This window comes from Chiloscyllium plagiosum, unplaced genomic scaffold (assembly GCF_037043375.1).
Source record: "Chiloscyllium plagiosum isolate Xiang-an unplaced genomic scaffold, Cpla_swu_hap1 HiC_scaffold_10, whole genome shotgun sequence".
NCBI classification, from domain to species: Eukaryota; Metazoa; Chordata; class Chondrichthyes; order Orectolobiformes; family Hemiscylliidae; genus Chiloscyllium; species Chiloscyllium plagiosum.
This window is the reverse complement of record NW_028270148.1, coordinates 88,753,181-88,766,644: the sequence shown is the minus strand read 5'-3', so window position 1 is coordinate 88,766,644 and position 13,464 is coordinate 88,753,181. Positions and strand designations below refer to the sequence as shown.

General features: G+C 39.2%; 1 protein-coding gene across 8 annotated transcripts in view; it reads right to left on the bottom strand.

The window, feature by feature from the left end:
* LOC122552980 (KH domain-containing RNA-binding protein QKI) overlaps positions 1-13,464 on the bottom strand; it is a 562,983-nt gene that overhangs the window by 398,350 nt on the left and 151,169 nt on the right. For all 8 annotated transcript variants that reach the window (XM_087991529.1, XM_087991527.1, XM_087991528.1 and 5 more), the window contains exon 2: positions 12,403-12,545. In XM_087991529.1, the coding sequence (XP_087847655.1) occupies positions 12,403-12,545 (143 nt within the window). The remainder of the gene's footprint in view (positions 1-12,402; positions 12,546-13,464) is intronic.

The following is a 13,464-nucleotide window of genomic DNA, read 5'->3' as shown; positions in this document are numbered from 1 at the left end:
GAACGTGATTAAAATGCTACGATCAGGGCATAAAAGACATATAAAGCTGGCACTTTTTGAGCACCAGAAGTAATGTTTTTTCCTATACTCATTAGCACTTAGGTCGACCTTCTCCTTTTACGCAATATACACATCAGGAGTCAGACTCAATGTTTCACCCTGTAAATTGGCACATGGGATCAAGCAGGTGTTACTGGTCATATCGCCAGACAATGCATGGGACTTAAACAGAGACAGAAAAATGAGCTCTCCAGCAAATATAATGAAGTAAGCTGACGTAATAACATTTGTTAATTTACTGAAGAACTGTGACAGTAAGGGAATTGATAGTTGTGAAAAAATGGTATAAGAATAGGTAGCGGAAAAAAGCATGCTGAATCAGATGCAAATACATGGAAATAAGTAGTTGCTGCTCGCTGTTTAAACCTTAAGGAAAACATCAGAAATATGTTCTTCAATATTGAGATTCTGATATATTTTACACCGTATTTGCCTACACTTCTCACTATGATTGAGAAAAATTAGTTCAAAATGTATATATTTTAAAAACCAGTGTTGGATTCCAGTTGTGAGAGCTTAACTGTAAGGCCTGGAAGGGAAAAAAAAATCAGTGAACACACAAATAAATATTGGGTCAAGGAAGTTACAAAAGTACTTAAAAAAACATTTTTAATGGATCAGTCACGCATCTCGTATTACCAGTTACTTTTGTGACATATTAACAAAACAATCAAACTTATGCCATGGATATTTAAAAGGAAGAGTAATATTACTTACTGACATCACAGATTATACTCGAAGAAAGTGAGGACTGCAGATGCTGGAGTACCAGAGTTGAAAAATGTGGTGCTGGAAAAACACAGCAGGCCAGGCAGCATCCGAGGAGCAGGAGAATCGATGTTTTGGACATAAGCCTGAAGAAGGGCTTATGCCCGAAATGTCGATTCTCCTGCTCCTCGGATGCTGCCTGGCCTGCTGTGTTTTTTCAGCACCACACTTTTCAACTCACAAATTATACTGGTCACTGATGGCCAAATTATAAATAAGGTCACAATGAAAACAAAACAGAAAACCAACTTTACATTTTTCAACACTCCAACTAAAATTGGTGCCTGTTGTGACCACTTTACATGTATAGAGTCACTCAGCACGGAAACAGACCTTTTGGTCCGAGTTCATCTTTATGATAATGAACATTACAACAATGCAAGATGAAAAAGGAAGGAGCAGTGATTAAAGTAGAAAGTGAGTTCAATTATCTTAATGTGTTTGCAGTCCATTGTTCAGCACAATATACCATTTATGTAACTAACAGGCAATCCAATGATTTCCATTAACATGTTTGCATTACTTGGTTCCTGACTGAAGATATTTCTGTGATAAGCTGTCTCACAAACTCTTGGAAACAATTTTCTCTGGAAACATAATATGGATTAAACTACAAGTTGAAAGAGAAAAGCAAAGAATCATTCCAAACACATGAATGAAAAATGCAACTTTTTCTTTACGTTGACAGATTGGTTTGTAAGTTCTCAGACTTCAGAACTTTGAAATGAATCAAAAGGTGTCTAACCATCCTGATCTTTCTAACTCCAATTTCTGATTATTAAATTATATTCAAGTGTCATTGCCAGCCTTGAGCAAGCTTTACACACTTGTGACTCGTTAAGTACACAAAACTAGTTAAATTAACTTCATTTTGACTTTCACATCACAAATATACTCCACTGTGAAGGACTCTCCTTCTTAACCTCTCCACTTGATCAAGGTGCAGTGACCCACAGGTTAAACCACGACCAGCCATCTCTAATGAGAGACAGTAGGCCTGTAGTCCTCTGGGACTCTGACAACTTTCTTTTTTAACATTCCATTGTACATATGGCATGGGCTATCAAATGCATGTTTATATACTGCATTTCAGTCATGATATATGGCAAGGCAGACAAAATATTGTAAGTATTTTAGGTCACAGATGAAAAGTGAAGTGCACCTGTCAGAGGCTCAATTCAATGGTTGCATTACTTGCAGGTTGGATGTAAAAGCACAAACCCATCCAGGGATTGCATTGCAGAAAAGCATGCAGCTGCTGCTAACATTTTGCACCACAAACATATGAAACAACTGCTCTGTTAGGTATAATTTGCATCTACATCATCTTCAAAAGAATGTAGTATTTTCTTATGTTGTGACACAACCCAACTGCTTCTGAATAAACCAGGCGCCTAATATCTGGACAGCTCAGGCTCAAACTTGTATTCATTAGTTGGCAGATGACTGGTGATTAGCTCCTGGTGGAATGGGCCGATTTACAAAAAGACATCTGATATTTGATCATTTGATGCCTTCTGTGCCAAGGGCCTTCAAATTATCCCACAATTATTAATTAATCAGCAAGCCTGGCTAGATAATGGCGCAGGAATAGCAGATCTATTATTGAGAGTCTTTCAATTAAGCTATTGGAATAATAAGCCAATGTCCTAATTGATTCAATGGTCAAGGCTGGGCAAGTAACAAGAAATTTAGGTATTCTGTGCTTAATAATCTGCATAGGCTGGCCTTTGAAGTCCAGCAGAATCTTCACATATTTGCCTAAATCAGGGGCTGAATCTTACCAGAAATTGGAAAAGTGCATTTGGTTGGTCTGATTTCGTAAGAATTTCTCTCTGCAAGGCCTAGTGACGTCTCTCACACTATCTTCCTAAACATGTCTGACACACCATGTCCCTTGCTCACCATATTCTCCTATTTGCAACAGGCCATGTCAGAACCTCCAGAAATTCTGTGTCAACGCCAACTTAAAGGCCAGTTGCACATCTGGTGAGGTGTTAGCAATCTGCAGCTGCTCTGGGATTTCTAAGTAACCACTCTGACTTTCATGTCAGAATTGTTCTAGCCTAGTTTCTAACCATGGTGGGAGAACGAGAAACAGCAGATCAATGAGTCAAGGTGATGTAAATTATAAGGATGGTAATGCATGCAAACAAGTTTCTCAACATTCACTAACAAGAATCTCATCTCAATATTTGACATTTGGTTAGAAAATGGGACTTCTGCTCTCAATGCCAAGAAGTTCCTCGCGAGCCATTTCATGATTTTCCAAATTTCTCGTCAATGTCCATGTTGTTCAGTGACAGGGAAGATTCATCCCACATCTCTTGCCATGGTGCCCAGACGTAGCAAAGTAGAATCTGTTTGTATCTCAAACAAATTTATTCAACATGTAAAAAACATAAATCTTTACGAAAGAGTACAAGAAATAAGAGTAGGCCAAATGGCCCTTTCAGCCTGGTCCAACATTCATGAGATTGTGACTGATGTTTGACCTCAAAACTCCACTTTCCTTCCCAATTCCCACTTTTTGCAATTTCAGCAATTGCAAATCCACAGCATTATAGAGTACAGAATGTCCCTTTGAGTAAAGGTACTTCTGGATACGTGACACTCAATCAGCTGACTCCTTATTCTACACTATACCTTCAAGTTCAGAACCTAAATGGATGCTTCTATAGCCAGTTCAAATACTCTAAGACTTATGGTGAATTTCTACCTGCCTATCCAGAAAGAACTTAGATGGTATTATTTTCATAAAGGATTTCATTTCTTTCCAACTTGGACAAAAAAAAGTTGGATGTCATATGTTTCTCTTCATGAAGGTTGAAGCAGACCCAACACACTTATTAATTCTAAAACCTTACTCACAATAGTTGCTTCGTTCATGAGACCATCATCCATTGACTCATCAATTACCACTACACTAGAAATAATTAAGATTATTCTTGCTCTTCCAAGACAATATCCAGTTGAACTGCACTATAAATGCATTAATATAGAATCACAGATTCCTTACAGTGCAGAAAGTGGCCATTCAGCCCGTCAAGTATGCACCAACTCTCACAACAGCATTCCACCCAGACCTAGCCCCTTATTCAATCCATATGACTCTGCGTTTCCCATGCGTATTCTATCTAGCCTGCACAACTAAAGACACCATAGACAATTTAGTGTTGCCAATCCACCTAACTTGCACCTCTTTGGACTGAGACATGAAACTAGAGCACCCCCCACAAACAGAGAGAACATGCAAACTCCACACAGACAGTGACCGAAACCTGGAAGCAACCCCGGGTCCTGGAGCTGTGAGGTAGCAGTGCTAACCACTGAGCCAAATAGTCACCCTGTGGCATGTTGAGCCCATTTTGACTCTGCCGACTCATATGCTTTTAGTGATGGCTTTGTGAACAGCTCTTTATATATGTAGAAAGCATCAGCTTTGTGAACTTCAATAAGTAGAAGAATCAATTCCTTGAGATTACTCAAATCGAATAAAGTCAAAGTGAAATATGACTTAGCAATTGTGAAATCCATGTGCCAAAGATACACAAATCTATAATAGCACAATTTATTGTCCTTCAAAAGAAGGAAAAGGAAATGAAGATTTCAAGTCCTAGAAACTTGCGATCATGCAACCTTATTCAGTTCAAAAGATTGCAGTATATGCTTGCTGAGATATAACAGAAACTTAACTTTTCAGAACCAGAGAGATTGTTCAATTTATAATGCTGTAATAATTTTTTTTTTACATACAGAAGGTACTGTGATGAAGGGACTGTATCATCAAATGAATGAGTTAGTGAGCATGAAAAAGTAACTCCTGAAAACCAAAAACTCATTCCAAAATCAAAAAGTCTCAAGAAATCTTAAGAAGAGCTTTGAAAAAACAAAATATTTTAACGCTGCTATGTAATACTAATTAAACACAGAAGTGTAGGAAATGTAGAGATACAAAAAGATATATTAGAAGCTAAAGATATGGGTGTGGTTATATGTCAAACGGCGACATTTTTTGTTCATCTTTCCCAAGAACAGGAGATCATTAATGCTTATCCAAACAAAAGAATTTTTTAATGCGAGGGAAGATTATCATCACATTGTTAGAACACCACAACATAACAAATTCTTTTGGTCAACTTACGAAAAGGCACCTAAAATGTTAACTTGCAAAGCATTGTTGCAAAATTACAGTACTGAACAATATTACAGCACCAAAAAAATTAAAGAGAGCACAGCAGTAAACATGATGATGTTCGGGGATCCAAGATGGCAGCGATCTGAAAGGTCTGTTATGCTGAGCTCTGCACCACAACACAGGCGAAGTGGTGCTTTTATCCTCCACCCAAGATATTTTGGAAAAATATGATAATTAAGTATTGGTGGAATCGTTACAAACCTTTTTTTTAGCAAGGGAAGATGACTAAAAGGTCAAGTAAATCCCAACATGCAGGACATTCTCTGGCAGCACTGGATACACCCGGGACTGCAACTGCAACTTCAGCCTCCTCTGCAACTCCACTGGAGTCACTTACCAAACAGACCTTGGCTGCAGAGTCTGTGAAGCTCTGGGAGATGACTGAGGCGTTGATCAAGGAAAGTCGCACCAGGCTGGAACCGATCTCGGCCATGCTACACAAACACAAGCAGAAGCTGGAAGGGCTCGGAAAGCGAATGGAGGAGGTTAAACGGCAGACTGCCGCATCTGAGACCATGATTGAGTCCTCGACAGAGTGGATCCAGGCCCTCAAGAAGCAGGTCTGGGCCTTAACAGAATAGGTTGACTACCTCGAAAACGGAGATTGGAAAAAGAATATCCAATCATCGAGCTGTTGGAGGGAGTGGAAGGCGAGCAGCCAGTAAGTTTTTCTGAAGACTGGCTGTCGCACTTTCTTGGTTGGGAAGCCGAGGTGGGCCGGGTGAAGGTCAATAAGAGTTCACCGGGTTACAGCGCGCAGGCCCGGTTTGGACCAATGCCCCCGCCCAGTCCTCGTGTGATTCCATTGCTACAGGAACAAACAGAGAGTAATGGAAGCTTCTAGAATGCAGGGGAAGGATCCACAGGCCTTGATTTACAAAGAATCCAAGATAATGTTCTTTCAGGAGTTTTCTGCAGCCGTGATCCGTAAAAGGAAGTCCTTTGACGAGGTGAAGCAAAGACTAAGGGACCTCAGTATTCAGTACTCTGTAAGGTACCCAGCGGTGCTTCATTTTACTTAACATGGGTCTGGACACTCATTTGATTCTTGAAGCATAAAACTTTCTGGACACTTTAAAATAAATTGGATGTTCGAAAGGATATGGACAATAATGTTTTCTCTTTTTCTTTTGTACTTCTCACCTTTTCTTAAAGTGTTGTTGCATTTTTTCCAATGTTAATTGAGGTTAATGTATAGTTGGAGTGCTCACTTTTAACTTCTTTGTTAATACAGGGGAACCTTGATTATCCGAATATCAATTATCCGAATTTTGGATTATCTGAAGATGATCTTAAGGTCCCGATAGAAACATTACATCTCTCCAACATTGTCCTGTGGAACCTGTCAAAACGTTATAGTGAAAGGTTACATGTATGGCTGCATGAGTGTGCGCGTGCAATTCTGAGACTCACCCCCCCTAACCCAAAGGCAGCAGCAGTCTTAGTAATGGTGTCCAGTCTGGCTCCCCAGAAGGTGGGAAGTGGTGGTTGGGAATGGACGGACGGGGTTCGGGAGGGTGCCTGATGGGGGTGGGGGTGGGGGGCGCAGGGAGGCCGGGTCAGACAGGGTGTGCGAAGGCGGAAGTGGACACTCACACACTGTGTGCTGCTGCCTAGTCTCCTGAACGGGGAGCGGACTTAGCAAGTGATTGTGGTGTCAATCCCATTGAACTTGGTGGAGGAGGGGGGAGGTGTAGACAGGAGGCTTCAGCAATGCTGCAGATCCCTTGCACACAGGTGTGTGTCTGCTCAGAAACAAACCCTGAGACAGAGAGAGGGAGCAAGGCAGGCAGAGCAAGGAAAAAGGAAACTTCAGAAAACTCCATGCCCCAGAAGACAGGCATTGAATCAATTAACCGAATAATCAATTATCCGAAAACAGTGCCCGCCCATCTCGTTCAGATAATAAAAGTTCCTCTGTTTACCTTTTTTCTTTCTTTTGCTTGAGTTTGCGGTGCGGCTCAAGTTGGAAGGAGTTATGGAAGTGTATGGGAGATGTGTAAGTGCCCCCTAAGGCAGGGGGTAGAGTCCCCCATTAAGTGCCTTTTGTATTTTGTATTTGGTTTAGTTTGTTGTTTTTTTGTAGATGCAATTTTTTTAAAGTTCCGTTAGTTTGTTAGGTGTAGTTGTTTCAGTGTGTGTAGTTTTTAGGCTCCATGAGTCTATCTTAATTTATACTCAGCAATTTGTAAGTCGAATTCTTCCTTTCAGGCATTCAGAGACTGTTTTAGGGATAATGGCTAATTGTGGTCTCAAATGGTGTACCTGGGACATTAAAGGGAGTCATTTGCCGGTCAAGACGAAAAAAGTACTCGAGTCTTAAAAAGGAGTGAGTTGATATTGCTCTGTTGCAGGTAACTCACTTTGATGATAAGGAACATCTGAAATTACAACAAGATAGGTATGATCAGGTGTTTTTTTTGTCCTTCAATATTAAGTAGGGGAAAGGCCATACTTGTTTGGAAGAATCTGCCATTTAAGTTACTAGATCATATTAAAGATGAGTATGGGCGGTTCGTAATGCTTAAGGCCTCAGTATATGGTGAAGAGTATGGTATTTTGAATGTTTATTGTCCCCTGGTGCACCCCCTTAAATTTCTGATAGATGCATTCTCCAAATTGATCGCCCTTGCGTTGCAGCATATTATTTAAGGGTGTGATTTTAATTGTCTCATGGATCCTGCGGTGGCTAGAATGCCCAAAGGCACCCCAAAACTTCCTCTGCAGTCTAAGCAACTAGTCAATTTATGTATGGAATTGGGACTGGTGGATGTTTAGAGGTGTCTCCGCCCTACAGGAAGGGACTTTACGCTTTTTTTCTAATCCACACATGTATCATATTATGATTGATCTTTTCCGAGCTCCTGTGTTTTTTTTTGGGATTGGGTGATGCCTTGCACAATTAGGAATTTCCAATCACGCAGCAGTATATTGAGTGGTCAAGATTAAGGGCAATGTAGCAGGTTCATAGCACTGGCAAATGGACCCCTTTATCCTCAAGGACAGTAAGGTCAAGTACTTTTCTAATGAGTTTAAAGCATTCTTGGTCATTAATTCTGATATGGCTAGTAACCTGTCTTTTCCCTAGCCAGATATTTGCCTGGCCTATTACCATGCTCAACCTGTGTTTCGCAAAGCAAAGTTCCTTCCTTGCTGTCAGAGAGCATGGAATTCAAGGTGGACCGAAGAGCTGTGACCCACTGCAACTTAGCCACCAATGGAGACTGCTAAGGCTTATGTTATTGGGATCATTATTTCTTACTCTGCCAGTTGGAAGCGACAGAAGGGGAAGCAGCAGCACCTGCTTGAGACTACGAGAAGGTATCAATGAAGCTCCCTTTTACCTTGCAGCGACTGGGCTGGAGAGGACCTGGCATCAATACGGTTGGATATTGAGGCCTCCCAGGTAAAGTGTCCCCTTATTAGCTAGTTGTTCTTTGAAAAAATGAGAACCGTTGCGGAGTACTGTTGTAATCCAATAATTATTAATACTATCAACGTGTGGAGGGCAATGCAGCAGAGTGAGGTAATATATCTATAGTTGGTAGGCCAGGGCTCTGGCCAGGGATAGTGGACCCCCAGTTGAAATCTGGGCAGCTTGGGGAGTTTCCTGTTTGGGTGACTTAGGTGACGGCGAAACATTGATGTTTTTTGACTAAATAAACTGCGAGTATGGATTATCTAGCAGGGATTATCTATCCTTACTTGTTTTTTTTAGATTAGGGATTTTATTCAAAAAGGAACCATGCTCTTGACTGACTCTTACAAATCCGATACAGAGAAGATAGTACTTCATGCCAAGAGCACTCTCTCAATTAGTACTCTTTATCATCTGTTGGAGGATGGTCCTTGGGTGATATTGAGTGAGTATGAGAGGTCTGGGAGTGACAGTTAGGAGTTGAGATTTCATTTGAGACATGGGAGGATATCTGTGAAAATGCCAGAGAGATTTTGATCTGTAAGAGGACCGATGTCATGCAGCTGAAGATTCTTCACAGGGTCCATCTGGCCCCAGACTGTCTCTCGAAATATCCTCAGCGCTCCAAGTGTAAAATAAGTACTGGTACTCTCACTCACTGTCTGTGGCCCTGCCACAGACGTTCTGCACAAGGAAAAATATTTTGATGTATTGGGTGTGTCTGAAAACCCCTGGGCCTATCAGGTTGGCGTAAGCTAATCATGAAACATATTCCCCTGGACTTTCTTACAAATATTGTGCACCAAAAAACTGAAATTTTTTATAAGACATGGCAACGCTATTTGGATTATCTAGACACTGACTTGTCTGCCATTTTAATTAGGGCTTTTGTGTAGGCATGACGCTATGATTTAGTGAACTTGGTAACCCGAGAGGAAAAATTTCGACTAAATGTGGGTGTTACATTCAATGGTTTGAGGGTCGGCAGTTATTGTTTCATTGTGGTGAGCTGTGGGTTATTTAATTGTTTTAATATTATTTCTACTGGACTATTTATCTTGCACATGAGTGTAGTTTTGTTTTGTTTGTATTTATATAGATGAGTTGTTTATTGTTTTTGTAATTTTGTAAAAAAAAATTTCCAAAAAATCATTTTAAAAACATGTTAACTTTCATGCAAAGAAGTAAAATACATTTCAGATGCTGAATTATAAAGCTATAACAGAGCAACAGAGTAATCAATTGGAGTTTTTTTTTCCTCTTTCTTCCACATCAATGGATGAAAATTCTACTTTGAGGTAGAGTTGAACAAAAAAGGAATTATGTTGTTCATTCATTTATCCATAGAAATCCACTCCTCTTAAAATTAGGTCCCAGTAATAATCAAACCATTAGACTCAACTGATCAAGTTTCAGTGAACTCACTTCTTAGATTATATGCAAAAACAAAAATTGCTGAAGAAAACCAGCAGGTCTGACAGCATCTGTGGGAAGAAAGCAGAATTAATGTTTCAATTCCAGCAAATCATCATCAGATGAGTTTTGATGAACAGTCACCAGACTCTAAATGCTAATTCGTCCCACAGCTGCCTCCAGACTTAGAGTTTCTCCAGCAATGTGTCTTTGTTTCAGATCTCCAACATCCACAGTTCTGTGTTTTATTTTTTCTTAGATTACATCATGTGCTGAAGACAAATGTATCAATAGTCTGCCGCATAAAATTGGTGCAGAGATGAGTAACAAAACACCCATATATACAATGCTAAATACACATAACAGGCTTTTACAGAGTCATCGGGGTCACTGTAGAGCTTGGTATTCCATAAGTAATCCACACAGATTTGTTTGCTGTATTCCCAAGTTGTAACAGGCCCACACAGCATCAGCAGTTGGATGAGGTCCTGAATTGGTTGTACTTGTCTAAAACAGGAAATCCAATTATGGGCCTTCCCATTCTGGATTTAATTTTAACAAAAAGAGTTAGGATGTGAATATGCCATCCTCTCACCAATTAAAAATGCTCTCCACCTCCAACAAGCCATAGAGGAGGTATACAATTTTCCACAAAGTTCCGACACCATACTGAATAGCAATAGAAAATTAGAGCAGAGCCATGCAGGAGTGAAATCAGGAAATGTTTCTCCACATGAATGGTCGAAGAACCCTGGACCTGTCTTCCTGTGGAGAGAGTGGATGCTGTGTCATAATTGAAACAGATAGATTTCTGCTAAGTAAATGTATCAAGGGATAAAAGGATGATAAAAACATGTGAACTACACATCAGATATGATCAAATTAAAATGACTAGCCAGGCCCAATAGCCAATGCTTGTTCCCAGGTTCCAATTTAATACTTATAATATTTTTATTTTTATACCTATGGCATTTACAACAGAGACAAATATGGTGATCATATCAAACTTTGAGCACAATGTGCAACAGTTGGAACATTGACAACATGATGAACAAATTGACCAAACAGGGTTCTTCATTGTCAAAATATGCTCCAGGAAACCTGGCTAATTTTGTTTAGAAGATTGCAAGAGGATGTATAAGCTAGCTTTCAAAATCAAAGGATTTAGAGCTTGTCCCATTTGACAACTAATGTACAATTAGGAAACGTGTAATGAACAACCTCAATTATCCGAATTTCAGATTATCCAAACAAGATCTCAAGGTCCCGTAAAAACATTCCCCGAACGATCAATTATCCAGACAAAATATTCTCTGCCCGTTTCATTTGGATAGTCGAGGTTGTTGTGTGTACAATATCGTCAGATACAGTGTTGTTAGTCATTGACAAATATTTCACCTTGATGTATGTATTTTTAATGTAAAAAAGAGGAGCAGGCTTGTATGTCAGGTAATGTTAAAAGTATCACTCTGTCTGAGTAAATCAGAGGACACTGGGGGCATGAACAAAGGAAAACTAGTTGCAGATCAGAGCCTAAAATGGAACACTGTAGAAACATAGGAAATTGCAGGCTCTGCAGATCAACTCCTGCTCCAAGTACTCTTATCCATTTATAAATCACTGCATTAAATGTTGTGTCATTCCCCTTGCTAAATGCTATCTGCTTTCACAAAGTATGATCCAAAATATTATAAATTCTGGTCCACATAAAGTTGATAAATTGGTGCATTGTCAATGTATTTTCTTCCAAATTTCAGCCGATGGTTTTGTACCCTGATGTTAAAGTGTAAGCAAGTCAGGATGAAGTTTATTAACTAAACAATACAGAATCCTCCATTATCAGTTTCAGGTGATTTTTTTTTCTCACATTTACAACATTCCAGATGTGGTTATACCATCTTCTTGCATACACAATCACCTTCTGGAATTTCTGCATTATCCATTTGACTATGAATCATTTATTATTAATTTCACTGAGCCCAACAATATCCATGATTCCTCTTCTGTGTTGTACCTTTAAACCTCACTTATTTCCCTTTCTTGTCTCAGTTTTACATTTGTCCACTGTAGATACCATATGTTGCTCATAAAATCATCTCCCCAGTCTGTTCACATGTCTCTCCACATATTATCTCTTCACTATTCAACTCTCCACACAACTCAATATCTTATGGAAGCATTGTTTCAGTCTCCAGCAGTAACCTCTGTACACAAAAGCAAAAAAGCAATGGATTTTACAAAGATATTCTATCATATCTTGCTGGCACCCTTCTCATAAATGAATCTGAGCCAAAACAGTTTGAAGCAACTTTTGATCTCCTGCTTAATCTGCTCTAAGGCTGATTTAGAGATCAGCTCTCATTATGACCAATAATGCCTCCTGCCTGGCAGTTAGCTTCTACTTATGCTATGAGTCTCACATATTTGTAAGTTTTGTTGGTCAAGAACTTTCAAGGACAACAAGTTTTCCAGGACAATATAAATGGATTCAAAAGTTTTCCTTTTGTGAATAGTATGAAAATTTTTAGTTGAAGCATATACTTACATCAGGATATTCCTTGACAGGTACATAAAGCTTCTCTTGTAACTGTACAATAGGCCCTACACCATCAGGTAATTCTGCACTTTTCTTCTCCGTACTTCCATTTAACGTGTCATTGTACATATCTTTCCGCACTCTGCTGATTTCTGCAAAATAAAAGGAAGGAAAGAAAAATGTACAAATCTTAAAGATGTAAGAATGTAAATACTCAGCTAAAAAATAAGAAATTCAAAAAAAATTAAATATTACTGATAAAAGAGGACATGCCAAACTTTTCATTTTTCACTCATTAGGACACAAGCAAAAATCCCAAATTTCAAAGGGAGCAGTAACTTACATTGCATGAGTAAAGGGTAGGAGTGATAATTAGTTGGAAAATTGACTAATTAATCAACATGTGCCACAGAGGATGAATAAGATAACATTTTATTTCATTCATCTTAATCTCAATGCCTGGACATGTTCCTATAGACTGCAGAGAATATATGTTGCTTCGAGCAAGCACAAGTGAGCCACTTTCTAGGCCTCAGTTACACTCTTAAATTGGTTGTTAGTTTAATTCTTAGCACAATTGGGATTTTTCACCAAATGTTGTTCAATTACAATCACATTTAGCATTAGACATTGCATTTTGAATTTTGTTGGCAGAGGCTGGATAAGTACAAATCAGTCCTCTGTCTATTGTGAACAGGCAAAAGAATGTGTTGTTTGGCAATATTTATTAGTACACATATGACATCACATCAGCACAGAAATCCAGTTACCACATTATTATTTGTGGCACATTACGGCAGCATCCTGTGCTAGTTACATCACAATTACAGGCAGAACATACCTCCCTTTTGTTGTCTACAAATGGTAGGATACTGACAGTACTTAACTAGCTTATATTTGAAAATCTTAGAAAGCAATGTGTCATGCTGGATGTGACTCTGCAACTGGATTGCATTTGATGAACAATTCCAAGTGGGCTAGGAATGATATTAAGCCAATTTAAGACAAATACTTTCAATAGCATGTCACATTTTTTAGCAACATTCAAGCTCTGCACTCAATACATGTTTC